General features: G+C 46.6%; 1 protein-coding gene across 1 annotated transcript in view; it reads right to left on the reverse strand.

Moving 5' to 3' along the window:
- LOC147663360 (zinc-binding protein A33-like) overlaps positions 1 to 16,481 on the reverse strand; it is a 44,215-nt gene extending 27,734 nt beyond the window's left edge. Inside the window, exons 1-3 of the mRNA XM_086950496.1 lie at positions 16,351 to 16,481; positions 11,244 to 11,339; positions 1,129 to 1,260 (exon numbers count right to left, since the gene is read on the reverse strand). Of these exons, the coding sequence (XP_086806622.1) occupies positions 1,129 to 1,260; positions 11,244 to 11,339; positions 16,351 to 16,420 (298 nt within the window). The 5' untranslated portion in view covers positions 16,421 to 16,481. The remainder of the gene's footprint in view (positions 1 to 1,128; positions 1,261 to 11,243; positions 11,340 to 16,350) is intronic.
- Positions 16,482 to 19,864: the final 3,383 nt, after the last annotated feature.

The following is a 19,864-nucleotide window of genomic DNA, read 5'->3' on the forward strand; positions in this document are numbered from 1 at the left end:
CCTATAAGCTTCCTAGAGCAAGATGGTTCAAACCTGTGTGCAGGGAAATGGGCGTCAGAGATTTTAGGGTTGTGCTGCGTATTTTTTTATCTGATACTACATCACTGTATATTGTTTGTGGGATTGCAAAGTACTTGGCCAGTGCTTGGTTCATACGGTCTAAATTGTTATGTAATATCCAAAACTAAATGCCCACCCTTTGAGATGGTTGAATTTTATAGGAATGCACCTTCTCTGTAATAATTTTTAATTGTAAATAGTTTTTAAAGTCTTTTTAAGAGATGACGAATGTTATACTTGTAAATTGGTTTTATGTATATCGATGTTCGTACTTTTATGATTTGAAACATATCGAATAAAGTATAACAACAACATATTTATATCTTGAAGGTGCCTAGTTTGATGTAAAGTCAGGCATAATAACGTTATCAAAGAACCTCAAGGGAATGGTAGTTCTTTGAAAACTCCATGAATTCTTGGGCAAATCAATATTCAAGCAAGGGGATGTCCCTGACTGCTTAAGCCGAGTGTTCCAAGAAATCGGTGTGGCTTTTTGGAACGAGTGGAAGTAGCCATGCCTGTATTTGGACAGCAAGGGCTATATCTAAATATGGTTATGATTTCTATGCCTATATAAGGGCAATGTGAATTGTACCTATATAAGGGCATGAATCGGTAAATTTTGCTCGGACCCTAAAATGCCATACAACAAAGGGAACCAGGGCTGTAAGGGGCCCTAGGGCTGTGAGGGGCCCCAGGGCTGTGAGGGGCCACAGGGCTGTGAGTGGCTATGGGCTGTAAGGGGCCCCAGGGCTGTGAAGAGCCCCAGGGCTGTGAGGAGCCCCAGGGCTGTGAGGGGCCCTCTGCACTACAATTGTAGCTGCTTCAGAGCTCTTGGCACCCTTGCCTTGTGAGGCAGATATGTTCATCGAGCTGCCCTCTGTAGTAGTAAGAAGCCTGTATTTACCCCTACTACCCCAGACTGCGTCATCCCTGCGTCATCAAACCCCGCCCTCACTTTCAGCATCTACTGTCCCAGAGTGACGTCACTAACATGGCTGAACCCTAACACACATGGACATGTCATGTACCACAACATGCAGAAACAAGAGGTGAAAGGGTGTTTACCTGGATGGAGGCAGAGAGAGGTTTTCAGAAGAGAGCGCGGAGGATTCTGGGAAGACCCTGGACCATCCCCAGCCTCGTCTCGGAGACCAGCACAGCTCTGCACCCTGGGGCTGTAGAAGACTGCTCTCTCCACTGCAGGGGGGGACCAGGAGAGAGGGGAGGGGGAGGGAGAGAGAGAGAGAGAGAGAGAGAGAGAGGGGGGAGAGGGAAGGAGAGAGAGGGAGGGAGAGAGAGAGGGAGAGAGGAAGAGAGAAAGAGGGTGAGAGAGGGAGAGAGAGAGAGGGAGAGAGAGGGGGAGAGAGGGAGGGAGAGAGGAAGAGGGAGAGAGGAGAGGGGGAGGGAGAGAGAGAGAGAGAGAGAGAGAGAGAGGGGGGAGAGGGAAGGAGAGAGAGGGAGGGAGAGAGAGAGGGAGAGAGGAAGAGAGAAAGAGGGTGAGAGAGGGAGAGAGAGAGAGGGAGAGAGAGGGGGAGAGAGGGAGGGAGAGAGGAAGAGGGAGAGAGGAGAGGGAGAGGGAGAGAGAGAGAGAGAGAGGAGAGGGAGAGAGAGAGAGAGCGAGGAGAGGGAGAGGGAGAGGGAGAGAGCGGAGAGGGAGATGTAGCGGGTAGGGAGAGGGAGAGAAAACAAAGAGGAGAGATTAATTGAGGAAGGAAGGGTGAATTTCTCTTACGATCCAAACTTTACTTTTCTTCCAGTTACAATAACGAATCGCTTCTTCAGCACTTTCCACCCTGGAGTGGAGCAGTAGCAGAGTCTTAAACATGTGTAACTTCAATGTGCTATTATAACTATGGGGCATATTCACAATGCCCCTGCAGCACTTTTACACCACCAGAGGGTCACTTTTGTGACACTCCTGAAGCACAGTGTGCCAGCCCATATCTACAAGGCCACGCAAAGCCACCCTGCATGGCTTCACATCACCTTGTAAATATGGAGGAAGGCAATGCCTTACTCTGCATGGAGAGGCATCCCATGTTGCTGTGGGTGTTCTCATACAACATATATGCTTTTTGACACAGCCTCAAATTTACACATAGCATAACTCTGTGGTAGCGCCAAAACTAACACCTTCCCAACGCAGGCGTAACGAGGAGAAAGTTTTACACCTCTCCTCGTTTTTTTCTCTTTCCAGCACACATAGAACGAGGAAAACACCTCCGTTGATTGTTTTGGCACCATGGTGCAAGGGCGCCTGCGTTGAAGCTCGGCTGCAGGTTATATGCCGGCAATGGCAGAAAAGACAGGAATGCACCATATTGTGTAGATATGGTACGTTCCTGCTCGTTTCTTTGGACGTAGGGCAGCACAGCTAGAAGGCTTGCCGTGCTGCGCCAAAGTATTGTAAATATTCCCCTATGTGTCTGTCCTGTGCATCCCAAGATGGTAAATTAGTATTTCAGAATTTAGCTGCCATTCTCTGCTTTTAAATCAAATGTGAAACATTTGTTGGTGATGATCACAGTAAAATCAGTCAGGCAGCAACAGAACACTTGATCAAATATATACACATGGCCTCTATCGTTGGCCAAATTCTCCTTCCGCGCGCTAAATTTAGAGATGTGCGGACCATGGGTTATCTGTGGATATAGCCTCCTTTTGCATAGTTGACAGAAAATTTCCTATGATGGCCCTACAGTGTAGGGAGCATCAGAGGGAGGGCATTCGGCTGTTTGCACTGTTGAGGGTGGAGAACGTAATGTCCTGTTTAGGTCGAGCCTATAGTGGCAGCGCGCATGCGCTGCTCGCTTTGCGCGGCATGCAGTATTCAGTATGGTTCGGAAGCACTGTAGAAGCTCCGCCCACTCTCTGGCCATCATTTTCATTGGCTTGTGTCTTAGATTCTGCCTTCCAATTGGTTTTAGGCTTGTTATTCACTCCCTATGACAGCTATGTTGTCATTTCTATCCTTCCATGGCTACTGGCCCTTTTACTTCGAGTGTTGCACAGTAGTATTGTGAGCACTACTTTCTTCTCGTGCCTCCACTCCGCCCCCACAGTCCGTGCTTTCTCACTGCCCCCCATTTATCGTGCCATCTCGCCCGCCCTGTTTGCAATAGGTCTCGTGTAAATGAGAGTCCTATTGCATTGCAAGTTTTCTACCAGGAAACTGAGCTGCCTCAGCGACTGCTGTGCTTATTGTAGCCAGAGACTGAGCTGCCTCATTCTGTTAGACATGCTCTATGGGTATTCATTCACCTTGATCCATCCCGGAGAGGAAAGTTAACATTGCTTCACGGATATTCATTCACCTTGATACATCCCTGAGATGAAAGTTGACATTGTTCCATGGGTATTCATTCACCTTGATCCATCCCTGAGATGAAAGTTAACATTGCTCCACAGGTATTCATTCACCTTGATCCATGCCTGGGATGAAAGTTAACATTCCTCCACTGGTATTCGTTCACCTTGATCCATCCTGAGATGAAAATTAACATTCCTCCACAGGTATTCATTCACCTTGATCCATTCCTGAGATGAAAGTTAACATTGCTCCACGGGTATTCATTCACCTTGATCCATCCTGAGATGAAAGTTAACATTGCTCGACGGGTATTCATTCACCTTGATCCATCCTGAGATGAAAGTTAACATTGCTCGACGGGTATTCATTCACCTTGATCCATCCTGAGATGAAAGTTAACATTGCTCGACGGGTATTCATTCACCTTGATCCATCCTGAGATGAAAGTTAAAATTTCTCCACAGGTATTCATTCACCTTGATCCATCCTGAGATGAAAGTTGACATTGAAGTGCTGAAAAGTAATTTGTCAATGGCCAATGCTGCTGTAGGGGGTGCTCTTGTAGCCAGCCAGCAGACACCACTGACGTTTATTGTCGCCACCGTCTGTATGTTTCAAAAAGTTGCCAGCAAGCAGAGCCTGTGACCATTATAGGGTCTTGAGCGCTTGCACCCCACCTGCTAGGTCTTTAATCACAGAAATGTACATCTATCTCCTTACAGATTACACTACGCAGCATGGCTCTAGGCGCGGCTTGGGCGGGGGGGGGGGGGGTGCAGTTCTCTGCAGACTGCTGTTCTGATGACAGGTTGAAGCTGGTGATTGACTTGGAGGCAGATGTTGGTATTTTCCACAGTTACAACAGTAGTTGTGTGATTGAGTTAATAGATTTTCTTTTTTTTCAGCAGGTCTAAGTGAAGTTCTTGTGACTGTTGGGCATCTACCAGATGTCACGTATGGTGTATTTAATGGCATCAGGGGGTCAATCCTGTGTAGTTTTGCGCTTGGGTGGCGATGGAGGTGTCATTACAGGTCTCTGCGGAGCCGTGCTGTATGGAAAGATCTCTTCTCTCGCTTTTATTGGCTGCAGGGTTTGTTGCTGTTTTCATCGAAAGCTTCTCCTCGCCTTTCCTTGCTCTCGCAAGCTTTTTACTCCTGCAATTACCGACCGCGTTGGCTGGTGCATCCAATAACACGAGGTACGTCCTCTCACTTGTTCCCACTGTAGCTGCCCCAGGTGTGCCCTGACCCTATAAAAGGTGCCCCCCCCAAATACAAGGAGGTGTGAAGGCTGACTCTGCCCGGTGCGCTCACCCACTCTTGATTGCTCTTTAATAGGAGTTCTCTCCTTGAGTGAGACTGAAGCTCTTTTTTTTTTAGACTGACTGTTATCGATCTTATTGCAGTGACCTCCCGTGACTAGCAGCTGCTGGGTTTGTTCTGTTATTACCATCTGAGACTGAGCTGCCTCCAGCCCCTGCTGAAGTTTATTGTACCTGAGAGTGTGCTACCTCCACCTTCTGCGCTGGTTATTGTACCTGAGAGTGAGCGGCCTCCAGTGGCTGCCGGGTTTGCTGTAAAAATGACATGTGAGACTTCCCTTCCTCTAGCAGCTGCCGTGTTTTTTTAGGTCGATCCTAGCAGCACCGCATTCGCTGCTCGCTCTTGGAGACTGGTGTAGTAGAGTATGGGAGATAAGCGCACCCATTGGCTTGTGTCATTGTCTTTTGTAAATGCTGCCTTCTTATTAGTTAATAGGCTTGATTTGTACCCTCCCATGGCTACGGGCCATTTTACTTCGTCAGCTTCACTGGGCCTTTTATTTAGTCTGTAAGCACTATTTACTTTATTGAGTTTCTCTTGCTGCAGGCTGGACATGCTCTGCTTCATCTGAAACCGCTTGTGTTTTATTAAGCAGAACGGCTGCCCCCGTAACAGGGGCACCTGCTTTCAGTCACTTTAATCCGGCATTATCTTGTCTGTTTCAACACCCCAAGTAAAATGAATTTAGCAATGATTAGCGAATTAAGTCATGACAATTCCAGGTAGCACATAATCCTGTGCTAATGGGCTGAAGCTGACAACAGCACATCTCTGTTAAATGTCATCTGCACTAAAGCCATCTGACAGGTTGTTTTTTCAAAAACCTGTTTTGTTAACAACAACACCACCAGCACCAATGCCACCACCACCAATACCAATACAACTCCCACAACCAATACCACCACCACCAACACCACCACGAATACAACTCCCACAACCAATATCACCACCACCAACACCAACACCACCACTACCACCAATGCCACCGCCAATACCACCAATAGCACCATCAATATCACCACCAATACCAATATCACCACCAGTATCACCACCAATACCACCACCAATACCACCAACAATACCACCACCAATATCACCACCATCAATACCACCACCACCAATACCACTATCAATACCACCACCACCAATACCCCCACAACTACTGCAACTCCCACAACCAATACCACCACCACCATCAACATCACCACCACCAATATCACCACCAATACCACCATCAATACCACCACCAACAATATCACCACCAATACCACCATCAATACCACCACCAATACCACCAATACCACCACCAAACCACCACCACCAATACCTCAACCACAGCGAATTCCGCCACCATGAAAATAACACACCCACAACCAATACCATGACCACCAGCACCAATACCAGCACCAATACCACCATCAATACCACCATCAATACCAACACCACCAATACCACCATCAATACCACCACCAATACCACTACCACCACAACCAATACCACCACCAATACCACCACCTCCACCGTAACAGGGGCACCTGCTTTCAGTCACTTTAATCCGGCATTATCTTGTCAGTTTCAACACCCCAAGTAAAATGAATTTAGCAATGATTAGAGAATTAAGCCATGACAATTCCAGGTAGCACATAATCCTGTGCTAATGGGCTGAAGCTGACAACAGCACATCTCTGATAAATGTCATCTGCACTAAAGCCATCTGACAGGTTGTTTTTTCAAAAACCTGTTTTGTTAAGAACAACACCACCACCACCAATGCCACCACCACCAATACCAATACAACTCCCACAACCAATACCACCACCACCAACACCACCACCAATACAACTCCCACAACCAATATCACCACCACCAACACCAACACCACCACTACCACCAATGCCACCGCCAATACCACCAATAGCACCATCAATATCACCACCAATACCAATATCACCACCAGTATCACCACCAATACCACCACCAATACCACCACCAATATCACCACCATCAATACCACCACCACCAATACTACTATCAATACCACCACCACCAATACCCCCACAACTACTGCAACTCCCACAACCAATACCACCACCACCATCAACATCACCACCACCAATATCACCACCAATACCACCATCAATACCTCCACCAACAATATCACCACCAATACCACCATCAATACCACCACCAATACCACCACCAAAACCACCACCACCAATACCTCAACCACAGCGAATTCCGCCACCATGCAAATAACACACCCACAACCAATACCATCACCACCAGCACCAATACCAGCACCAATACCACCATCAATACCACCATCAATACCAACACCACCAATACCACCATCAATACCACCACCAATACCACTACCACCACAACCAATACCACCACCAATACCACCACCTCCACCACCACCAATGCAACTCACACAACGAATACCACCACCACCACCAATATCACCACCAATACCACCATCAATACCACCACCAATACCACCACCACCAACAATATCACCACCAATACCACCAACAATACCACCATCAATACCACCAATACCACCATCAATACCACCACCACCAATACCTCGACCACGGCTAATTTGACCACAATCACCAATACCACCACCACAACTACCACCACCAATACCACCACCACCACCAATACCACCACCACCACAACCAATACCACCACCAATACCACCACTATTACCACCATCAATACCACTGCCACCAATACCACCACAACCAACACCACCACTAATACCACCACCACCACCAATACCATCACCACCAATACCACCACCAATACCACCAATGCCACCACAACCAATACCACCACCACGACCAGTACCAGCACCACCACCAATACCACCATCAACAATAACACCACCAATACCACCACCCCCAATACCAATACCACCACATCAGCGCTTCTCGCTCACTAGTTATAACAGGGGCACTGTACGATGACGGAGCTGCAGCTGAGACTATCCCTCCCTACAATCCTGGCATAAAGCACAGCCCGCCCAGCACCAGGAGGTAAAGACAGGGCCCTAATACAGCTGGAGTGTTTTATTTTATGCCACAGATTGCAATGACATTACGCAATGCCACACTGCACACTCAAATCACGGAGAAGGAAGGAAATATCCCTCTCTCCCCGTTGTTACTCCTGAGCTGCAACAGTGTAATCACAGAGCGAAAGGTGTTGGAGCACTTTGTTAGTGTTTATAGCTCAGATCATATGCCACTCTCACTTTACACCTTGTGTCTGTGTAATTTACAACACTTACACATCTTCTTCACTGCACTGTTTATCACTACTTTGAAGAGGTCACTGGCCTGTCTCTTCCTATGATATTTACAATCTAACAAGCGGCCGAGAAGGCCCTTTATTGCAATGCAACAGGTCTCGCATTTGTGAGAGTTTAAGCTATTAGTACTATAAATGACAAGGGCTTTTATTTATGTTTTAAACCCAAAACATAAATAAAATGCGTTGTCATTTACAATGCCAATAGCTTAACCATGTGTGAATGCGAGACCTATTGCATTGAAAATGCTTGTTCCAGTGTGTCGCCACCAGGAACAACCTGGCAGTGGGGAATGGAAAAAACCAACAGTGTTCCCCACACTCTAGGAGAAAACTTCCAAGGTGTGGGGGTCCTTCGTTTCTTGTGTTTTCAAATACAAACTTCCAGTGTGGAACTTTCTTTTTGAAATACAAAATAATGTTAAAACGTTTGTGGATGGCAGTTCAATCTAACAGCTGCTGTCCACAAGACCTTTTGCCCTTGAATGGAAAGGCTGTGATGCTCGACTGCTGGGCCGGTGGCCATCTCTAAATTTGTCAGACAGTGCTCTATCAGGATGGTTGATGTATTGTCCTCCGCCACCCTGACAGACAGAATACCATCCGTCAAACATTACATTTGCCCCATGGTACAGACAGGAGTAAATCCATTTTCTGCACAGTAACGGAAGGGAAAGCATCCAAAATTGATGGGGTGAAGGGGCTTTTCCAAGGGGAAAAAATCCTTTAAAGGAAAATAAAGAGAGACCAAATGGTCTCATGCCAGGGCATATTTCTATGCAGGATTGTATGCTATGTACAATTGCGCATGCTGAAATGCCTTTCCATGGTCGTAATTCAAAAACCTTTCCAGTAGTACCTTTGGAAAAAATTGAGAATTTGTGAAACATGTAAATCCACACCAATAAAGTGTGTAGACACTGTGTAACTTTCCTTCTCGAAGATCGTAAGTGTCTGAAAAGCAACTTGAACCAATGACATTCTGGACCAATATTAAATAAAGGGCATACTGTGCTGTGTGTGTTCTATCACTGAAAAGGTGCTGTCCCATGGCAGTCCTTTCTAGAAGCCGCTGGTCCACCTTTCACTGTGCAGGGAATGCCTAGAGGCCCCTGGATTCCTTTTCCCCATTCAAGGGTCACTCTTATTGGCACACTGACTGTGTAAAATAGACGCGGTAGCAACAGATCCCAGCTACTGAGAGACGATCATCGGAAACTCTCCAACAGGATTCACTTAACCTAAAAATTGCTGGCAACTATCCAACCGCAGACACAAGACATGCAGGCCCTCCTGCATACACTACATGAGCAGGTTGGCACCTTTGAGGAGCATGCAGAGGATGCAGAGGGCAGGTCACGGCGAAATAACATAAGATTGATGGGCCTGCCTGAGTATGTGGAGGGCCGAGAAGTAGAGTCATATCTGGAAACCTGAATTCTCAGCTTTGTTCCTTTTGAGGCACTTTCATTATTTTTCTCAGGTGAGTGGGTTCATAGGGTCCTTTCGAGGAGACCCCTTACGGGCATCCTGCCTAGACCACTGGTGGCGCCTCTTATCCACTATAAAGACCATGTCCGGCTAATGTCAGTCTCATGTGTTCATCATGTCAGCCTCACAGGAGGATCATGTCAGCCTTGTGATTTCTGTTTAAGTGTTAATCTGTGAGTCCACAGGAGGTATCATCATGACTTATCTCTCAATTATCAGCCATAAATATGCCTCCTTCACTTCATCTCACTTTAGCTCACACACCTCATGTCACGGAGGCAGCATCGATCTCTCACTTTTCCTCTGCTGCATAATGGCCTTTTCAGTCCTCTGCCTCCAGCAGTATTGCTTGATCTGCCCCATAGAGAACACTATCAAGAATGTGTACTTACTTCTGCCCAGGGCTTAATTTGAGACAGGAGTTTTTTTGGTGCTCAGCTCTGGCATTTAATTGTCCACACAGGCACTTATGACATGCTGCCACAAGGTGGCGCTGTTTGTCTAAGTCAGAGATGAGAACAGCAGTTATTTATTAATTCAACATACATTATAAATGACTAATTCCTGCTGCCCCAGCCGCTCTGATAGCTTTGGGGGCTTGGAATAGTCTGAATGGTCACACTTGCAGTAGTGTGCTGCTTAATAGCTGGGTTAGATCTGTCATTGGCAGAGTTTCCAGGGGCAATGAGTGGAGCAATCTGCATGACGAAGCCCCTGACACGTATTTGTTTTGCAAATTAAGAGCTGCCCCTTGCTGTTCCCTCCTGACCACAGATCGACCTTTCTCCACAGGTGCTCAGATCTCCCAGAGGTTTGCTACACAAAAAACCATCATCTTGCTCAGTTCTTCTTGCAAATCCGCCCATTGAAGGTCAGGCGTGGGGCGCTCAGGAACTGAAGCCAGTGTGGGCCACTGCCCCTTCTGTCCTCTACCCCAGTGGGCTTGCCATTGCTCCTTGGTGCCAGAGAACACTTGCTGCTAAGACTGTTATTTCATGACATGTGGAGGCATCTCAGCATCATTTTAAGGCATTTGTGCTGAACATTCTCTGCATTGTCACACTTTCCTCACTGTTTTATTGGGTTTGGTGAACCCCAAACACCCTTGGAGATGGCTTATTGGACACTCAACAAATGTATTGTTCGATTTAATAAGTGTCACTCCAGAATCTGTGGCTGGTTCGCCAGTTTAGTTTATCAAGTACATTCTAAGATGAATTATTTGTGCCCGGCCTCGCTGAATGTGGGAGCTCCTATTTCAGTCAATCGGAGTCAGTGCAGGTATTTACAGCACTTTCACATTCCATGCAAACCTTTCTATCCCACGTGTGACAGTCATCAAACATCAGTGACCGGGGCGCCCCCTTCAGGAGCCATCAACAATTGTCACCGCTCAGAACACTAACTACTAATAATCATCATAACCATCATCATCATTTTCACCATTGTCACACTCATTCTCACCATCTTCAGCATCCTCATTACCATCATCATCATCACTGAACACGGCGCTCCCTTCAGAAACCTTCCGCAACATATTAAACAATGTTTAAGACATTCCTGCTGCGGCCCACGACCACCTCCTCACTTGTAATTCTGTGGTTACAATGTAGAGTCTGGAATGTCTATTTCTTTTCTTGTAGCTTTTCTAATCAAGTCTGAGGCAAAGAGGCTCTTTCATGTGCCACGGGGGGTAGGGGGTCTTACAGTGTCTGAAAGTCAACTCCACTCTTCTTACCCAGACGGTAGAGCACGATGTTTATGAATATGTTGACTGCAATCATCACTCCCAGGGTTATCGCCTGCGTCCTTAAACGAGGAATCTCACGGCCACCTGGAGAAGAAATCACAGAATCCTTCATTTAACTTTACATGTGGTAGTATATATTTATTTATTCTGAAAGTTTTATCTAGCGCGAACATGACCAGCGAGGGTATCAGAACTCTTTAAAGATTATGCATCACAAGGTAATAAGGATACAAAACCGAGCAACCAAAACGACAAATTCAAAGTCAAAATTGTCCAGCAATCTTGTGAAGGCACAGCAAAACACATCATAAACAACAGAGGGAACAGAAAGATCACAGTCTGGAATTGTCTGACCAACTCATGAACAAGGTGGCTGGGGAAAGTCAACGGGTAACGCCCCAGAATCAGAGGAAGGTGCCAGGCTAAGGCAGAAATTTCTTCATCAGGAGCCCTTTGACTTCTTTCTTGAAGAAGACAGTAGACAGGTTCACCCTGACTTCAGGGGGAAGGGAGTTCCAGATCCTCGGAGCCTTCCCTGAGAACGCTCAGTTATAGTCCTTTTTGGCATGAATGTTTGAGGTTTAAGCAAAAGGGGGCAGTCACTTCAGGAGGCTCTAGAACCACAGGAGAGTTCCAGTTTCTGCGCATGGTACAACAGCGTCTTGAAGTGGACAGCTTAGTGAGCCATTCATGCAATTTTTAGCTGTATCCAAGCTTCATATGGCAGCCAATTCAGTTCCTTCAAGTCCGGGAGATGTGGTGGTATTTTTTGTGCCAGTTAAAAGCCTCGCAATGGAGTTGAGGGTAACCCTAAGAGGAACCTTCCTAACTCTGGGCAGGCCCCAAAGTGTTGAACTACCATAATCCAGCTCTGAGATCACTAATGCTTGAAAAGCAACCTATAGGTCATGAGCAGGAAGGAAGGGTTTGAGCTTCCTAAGTAAGCTGAGTTGGAAGTTCGCTCCTTTGGTGAGGGAACTGATGTGCTTCTGCATGTTGAGGCTTTTGTCTAGATGATGCCCAGAGAGGATGCTGAATCTACAAGGTGCGGTCTGCAGTTAAGGGCTGTCAGCTGATTCAACCATTGCTCCATGATGAGGGATTGGTTGTGGGGTGAGATCAGTTATAGTTGGGTATCGTCCGCATACATACAATAGCGAATACTGGATGATTTTAAGTTTTCTGTCAGAGGCTCCATAAACAGGTTAAAGAGCGTTGGGGACAATGCTGACCCTTGTGGCATCCCCAAGGTGACTGGTTCAGAGTGGGACAAGGATTGGTTCACCTTGAAGCTTTGGTATCTGTTCTGAAGGAAGGACGAGAACTAGCTTAATACCAGCTCTGACAGCCCCATCCTGTGTTCTAGGAGGTCAATTAGGAGATCATGTTTGACAGTATCAAATGCTGACAAAAGGTCCTGAAGGATCAGTAAGCATGCCTCATTGTGATCCAGCATTCTAAGCGCATCATCCACGATGTGCGTTAGCGCCGACTCTGTACTATGACCTGGGCGGAAACCAGATTAGCATTGATCAAGGAGTTGGAAATGGTCAATGTGATGGCAAAGTTGGGCAAGCAAACATTTCTCCAAGAGCTTTTGCCAAGGTGGGGATGGGCGAAAGTTAAGAAGGTCCGTGGGATATGCATTTGGTTCCGTTAGGATCGGAGTAGGTAGTAAATCACCTGTTGGAGTACAATGTCATAGGACGCCTTGTAATAATATCCTCAATTATTGTGTGCCAAGTCACTTCAAGATTGGTCACTGAGTCTCTGTGTGTGTCAAGACTGGTCACTGAGTCTCAGTGTATGCCAAGACTGAACAATAATTCTCAATATGTGCCAAGACTGGTCACTAAGTTGCGATTTGTGCCAAGACTAGCCACTGAGTCTCAGTGTGTGTCAAGACTGGTCACTGAGTCTCAATGTGTGTCAAGACTGGTCACTGAGTCTCAGTGTGTGTCAAGACTGGTCACTGAGTCTCAGTGTGTGTCAAGACTGATCACTAAGTCTCAAAGTGTGCCAAGACTGGTCACTAAGTTGCGATTTGTACCAAGTCAGGTCACTGAGTCTCGGTGTGTGCCAAGGTGGGTCACAGAGTCTCAATGTGTGCCACGATTGGCCCTTGACTCTCTGTGTTTGCCAAGACTGGTCACTGTGTTTCAGTTTATGCCAAGATTGGTCACTGAGATTCAGTTTATGCCAAGACTGGTCACTGAGTTTCAGTGTGTTCCAAGATGGTAAGTGGCTCTACTTATTTGCCAAGATGGACCAGTGGCTCTCAGGATATGCCAAGATTAAACAATGAATCTGAGTGTGCACCAAGACTGATCAGCGTGTACTGGCTCCAGCCAACAATCTGTGCAGAAAGGAGAGTGACCCTCAGTATGTGTGCCAAGGCTGGAAGTAAGTCTCAGTTTGATGCAAGACATGGCAGTGACTCTGTGTGGCTGCAGAGACTGGCTAGTAACCCTCAGTGCGTGCCACATCTGGACTGAAACTTCCTGCCTGTACCATGTCTGCATTGTGCCTCAGTGCATGAGTCTTATCCAGCTGCCATATATAAGGCTGGACTGTGACTCACTCTAGGTGCCATTTTTGGACTGTGGCTCTCTCTAAGTACCATTTGTGGGCGGTGGCTCATTGTGCGTGCAAAATCTGAATTGTTTGTCAATGTGTGTAAACTGTTACCACGGAAACACTCGGTTAATGTCAAGGATGACCAGAGAGATTTGGTGTTTTTCACAGCTGGACAATCTGTGCTGGTGTGCATGTCTGGACACCAATGCTGAGTTTAGCCTCTGAGTGTGTGCTAATGCTGGCCATCGACACTCAGTTTATGCCACTGTTCACCCTGCCCTCTCAGTGTGTGTTAATGCTGACCATCGCTTCTCAGTGTATTCCAGTGTCCACCTTAGCCTCTCAGTGTGTGCCTGTGTTCACCATTCCCTCACCAATGCTGACCATTTCCTCATTGTGTGGCATTGTTAACCACTGATTGTCCGTGTGTGCCAAGAATGAGTTTATGTCTCGTGTGTCAAGACTAGTCACTGATTGTCAGTGGATGCTTTTTAAAATATCAAATTTAGGAATATTGACCTGCACAAAATATCCACTACCGACATACAAGGTAAACATACACAGGGAAGTATATATTTACTACTCTAACCCCACATCCATTTACTCTGACAAGATTTTGCTAGACATTATTGTGGGGTTGATATATGCGCAGATTCATATTTTAAAAAGCTATATATTTTGGTACCATGTCAGTATCAGTCAGCGCCATGACAAGTCAGTGACTCTCAGTGTGTACAAAAACTATTCAGTCACTCCCTGTGTGTGTCACAGTAACTCAGTAACCATCAGTGGGTGCCGGCTCTGGACTATGACTCACTCTGTGCACCAAAGGTGATACCATGCCACTGTCAGTTGGTGCCAAGAGAGGGTAATAACAGTCAGGCCTAGATTTTCTAGCACTTTGCTCCATTATATAGTGGCACAAAGTGGTGCAAAGTGATAGATTGGTACTCACTTTCCATTGGAAAAGGCATTTTGTGCTTGAAAGATGCCCTTTTCCCAAAACAAAAAAAAACTCTTGTGCTGCGATTAGGTGTGATTCCTTCAGTGCCCTGCACAGACCACTGTCTATAATTCACTGAGTATAATTCATTTACTCTGAACAGACTGCATCAGACACACTACTAGATAAAAGAGGTGGGTCCTTCAGCTCCCCTGTCCAGACTGCATATCACTCACCATTGTCTTCAGATGATGTTTAATCCTCTCTGTTTGGCTTTCGGCCTGACATGGCACTGAGTCGGCCTTGGTGGCCGTGATGGATGAGCTTCGGATGCGGGCAGACAGGGGTCAGGCAGCTGTTCTTATTTTGCTTGACCTGTCTGCCGCCTTTGATACGGTCAACCATGGGATCCTGCTGAGAACGCTGAGGGAGGTGGGAGTGACGGGCTGTGCTCTGAGCTGGTTCCAGTCATTTCTCTCTGATAAGAGGCAAGCAGTGTCTCTCCCCCCTTACCAAATCTGACTTTACCAACATCACGCATATCGTGCCACAGGTCTTGGCAATCAGCCCAATTCTATATGAAACCTCTGAATGCGGTCATTAAAGAGCATAATATCAATATCGCAAATTATGCAGATGACACGCAGCTGATTCTCTCCTTGGAGGGTGATCAGTCAACATCATTGGAGGTGTTTCATGGCTGCCTGCGTGCTATGGCTCATTGGTTGAAGAAAAAGTCTTTGCAGTTTAATGCAGCAAAGACCGAGGTGCTCTACTGCTCAGTGGGTAAGGTTCCTTCTGTGCTGCCTAGCAATTTCTGGCCCACAGATAAATCGACCGCAGTGAGGTCGGTAGAGAGGGTCTGTAACCTGGGCGTTATATTTAACAACAAACTTACAATGGAGGCTCAGGTTAATAAAACAGTGGGAGGCTGTTTTGCTATTATTAGATCTCTACAGAAAATCTTCCCCCTGCTGCCTCCTCATGCGCGTGCGTCAGTGGCACAAAATACCATTCTAAGCAGATTAGAATACTGCAACGCATTATTGTTAAAGTCTCCGAAATATCTTCAGGATAGACTTCAGAGGATTCAGTCAACGGCAGCCAAGCTAGCCCTAGGATGGCCCAGAAGTTCCTCTTCCTCATTGGCCTTGGCAGAGTTGCATTGACTCCCGCTTAGACAGAAAATTCAGTTTAAGCCCCTCTGTCTAGAGTGTAAAGCTCTATGTGGGTCTGGACCTGCTTCCCTGCGGATAAAGTTTGAATGGTACGTTCCAGCAAGAAGCCTCCGTTCCTCATCGGCTAGATTGGTTAAACTATCGAGAGTTAGGAAAGCAAAATCGGGTGGCAGGACTTTTGGTGTAGCAGCTGCCAGACTGAGACTAGTCATGATTTCTTTCTGTTTAGAAAGAGACTAAAAACCTGGCTGTTCCCCAAAGTCTAATCTGGCTTCAGCCCTCAGGAACCCTTATACACTGTACTCTGAGTATGCTAGCGCCAAGATGCCTGCTAGGTGATAGAGCACTCTATACATGAAATAAATAAATAAATATTACAAGACTGCATCAGAATTACCTGTAGAAGAGGTCTGATTCATTCTCTGATTCCTTCTCTGATTCCTTCTCAGAGCCCTCCTCGATGCCATCGGATCCCTCACTGATGCTTGGGATACTCAGAGGAGCAGGAAGCAGTGAGAGGTACTCGGGTATGAGCTGCGTCTCTTGAGTCGCTAGGGAGGGATCTATATAACAGATACAGAGACAGGAAAGGCCACTTAGAAAGGGCTGACAGCAGCATTCTGCAATCTGTGTGTGAGGGTAGATTAATGATGAGGTTGCAGATCCACGTGTGACTGTGCACCGTATGTATGTATGTATGTTTGTGCTTCTGTGTCTTCTGCTGGGTTTCTGTGTCTTCTTGGTCGCTTGTGTTCTATATTCGAGGTTGGTTGTGTAATGAATAATGGTTGGGTTCCTATGAGAGTCCAGCACAAAGTCTCCAGAAATTTCTCAAGGTCTTCTTAACTCACGTACCTTATGTCTTGCTGTCTCTTGTGATCAACATTACTGGGGGCTCCAGGAGACCGTATTTATTGTACCCTTGCTTAAGTTGTGTGAATTCGAGAAATAAAGCACCTTCTAAGGACATTTGTTTCAAACGAAGAATCAGCTAAACATAAATCAGGAGATTGTCATGTATGAATGGCCTATTTTGTTTTCTTTGCTGCTTGTTGTATGGCTCTTGCTTGCTGGTATTGCAAGATTAAGGCAAGTATTGGTCGGGTGAGTTTGCAGTAGATGCATTTTGCTGCTGAAGTCTGTGTGCTCTCAGGAACTCTTGCAGTTCATTGAAAACAGCTGTCAGGAGTTTGGGCATCATGTTCTGCAGATTCAAGAAGAGCCTCCCCCTCTAACTTCTCCGCTACACCTTAAAACCAGACATTTCACCAGCAGGACCTATCTTCCAGGGCAGCAATCTTGCTTCTCATTGCCCATATGTTTGTCTCCCTTTCAGGAAGACCAGCCAGTTGTTTCCACATCTGTTATTCCATTTTCTGTAGTTTCAAGACAGTGGTGAAAGGAGGTCAGCTCTGTCTACCTTTATTTTACCTCGTCTGAGACTTCTGCAAGTTTAGTGTCTACTTTCTCTACGCATGTGCCAATATTGAATAGTTCTGCCGTTACAGTATCAAGGGTAAGACTAGAGGTAGGGGCCATTGCTTCAGTTGATGAAAACTGATTGCTTTCAATTTCACTGTCACGGGTCCTTGAGGTTGTCCTTTAAAAAAGTAACTGTTCACTGTATTAGATGAAGACATGCGAGGTAGACTGCTTTTATATACAGATCATCCAGTATGTAGCCTGATGCTGTTCTGTGGTATGGGTTCTGTTACAATCTGATATTGTTGTTGCTGGTCTCTGACAGTTTCTGATTAATGTAATCCGTGCAGTGTGCGAGTGACACATCATTCAGAGTCTAGGTTGGAGGTGGGCTTAGGGCCGTCCCTTGTAGTTTGGGTGTTCTTTATCAAGTTTAGGGTGATTCCTCATTTATAACTCCCACTGTTATCCCCACTCCATTAGTGACTCCATGAGGGCAGGTGGGTGTAAATCAATCTTCATTTTCTTTCTGCATGGGTTATGTACAGAGTCTTAACCCGTTAAGGTGAATAGAAGTTGCAGGTCTAGCTGAGTCCTGATAATCTCCCTATTTAGATGTAACTAGGACAGGCCAGAGTTTGTGGAGTTCTGCTATACCGGACTCTGTGAAGTCACCAAGATGCTCTGCCGCAGTACATAAGTTTTTCAAGCGGTAGAGTGCACTAGGTTGCACAGTTCACGCACATTTTTAACACCAGGTGTTTGACCCGCATTAGATAATTAGCGCAAACCACACCATGCACAACGCAAGAGGGTGCAGCATCTTTCTGCCGCTGGAGTAGATGTTTTACTCGAGTGGAAGCTTCCTCAACGCGAACCGAAGAATTCTCGCCTTGAGCGGTAGCAGCCATCCGTCACATCCCACATTGAAAAATTTCGCTGGAAGGTGGTCTGGAGAAAGATTTTCCTTGCTCACACTTGCCAACTTAACATGACCACATCATTTGGGACACTATGACACATGTTTTTGTGCAATTGTTCACCCTGCCACTTTCTGAGTTTTCATTTTAATGTTCACGAGTGCAAGGGAGGAAAAAACTCTGCTCCCCTACATGGAGTGGAGTTTTTGGAGCTCCGCAGGCTACATGGAGTGGCAAAACCCCCTGAGTGAAGTGCAATTTCATGCCCTTGCCAAGTTATAATTAGCTCTGTTTGATATCAGGATTGGGTGAGGAGATAAATACTGAACTGGAGGAGTAGTGAATACAGTAATTAGATGCTATGAAAGGCAGATTGCCAAGTTCAAGTTCAAGTTCAAAGATTTGTATAGCGCACTACTCACCCCGAGGGTCTCAAGGCGATTGGGGGGGGGTGCTTTACTTATCAAATAACCAGGTTTTTAGCTGCTTTCTGAAGGAGAGGTGGTTCTGTGTAAAGCGGAGGTGGGTGGGGAGAGAATTCCAGGTTTTGGCTGCTAAGTAGGAGAAGGATCTTCCCCCCATGGTGGATCTATGGATGCGCGGAATTGCGGCGCGGGCTTGATTGGACGATCGTAATTGGCGGGTGGGGGTGTAGAAGGATAATCGTGTGTTGAGGCATCCGGGTCCTAGGTCGTAGAGGGCCTTGTGTGCGTGGGTGAGGAGACGGAATGTTATTCTCTTGTTGACGGGGAGCCAGTGGAGGTCTTCAGGTGACTGGAAATGTGAGCTTGACGGGGGTTGTCCAGTATGAGTCTGGCTGAGGCGTTTTGGATGCGTTGGAGTTTTTTCTGTAGTTTGGCTGTGGTGCCGGCGTAAAGGGTATTTCCGTAATCCAGTCGGCTTGTGACCAGTGCGTGGGTGACCGTCTTTCTTGTTTCGGTGGGGATCCAACGGAGGATTTCTTTGAGCATGCGTAGGATGTTGAAGCATGATGATGAGACGGCGTTGACTTGTCTGGCCATCGAGAGGGAGGAGTCCAGGATGAAGCCCAGGTTGCGTGAATGATCTGTAGGTATGGGTGCTGTACCCAGGGCCGGTGGCCACCATGAGTCGTCCCAGGCAGAGGGGGATGATCCTAAGATGAGGACTTCCGTTTTGTCCGAGTTCAGTTTTAAACGGCTGTTCTTCATCCATTCGGCTACTTCTTTCATTCCTTCGAGTAGATTGGTTTTGGCGGTGTTTGGGTCTTTAGTGAGGGAGAGAATCAGATGGGTGTCGTCTGCGTAGGAGATGATGTTGAGGTTGTGTTGTCGCGCGATGGATGCGAGGGGACTCATGTAAACGTTGAAGAGGGTGGGACTGAGTGTTGATCCTTGCGGTACGCCGCAGATGACTTCCGTGGCCTTTGATTTGAATGGGGGGAGGTGGACTCTCTGGGTTCTTCCGGCGAGGAATGAGATGATCCAGTCCAAGGCTTTTCCTTGTATTCCGACGTTGCTTAGGCGTTGTATAAGGGTGTTATGACAGACAGTGTCGAAGGTGGCGGAGAGGTCAAGTAGGATGAGGGCA

The sequence above is a fragment of the Lissotriton vulgaris genome, unplaced genomic scaffold, assembly GCF_964263255.1.
Source record: "Lissotriton vulgaris unplaced genomic scaffold, aLisVul1.2 SCAFFOLD_388, whole genome shotgun sequence".
NCBI classification, from domain to species: domain Eukaryota; kingdom Metazoa; phylum Chordata; class Amphibia; order Caudata; family Salamandridae; genus Lissotriton; species Lissotriton vulgaris.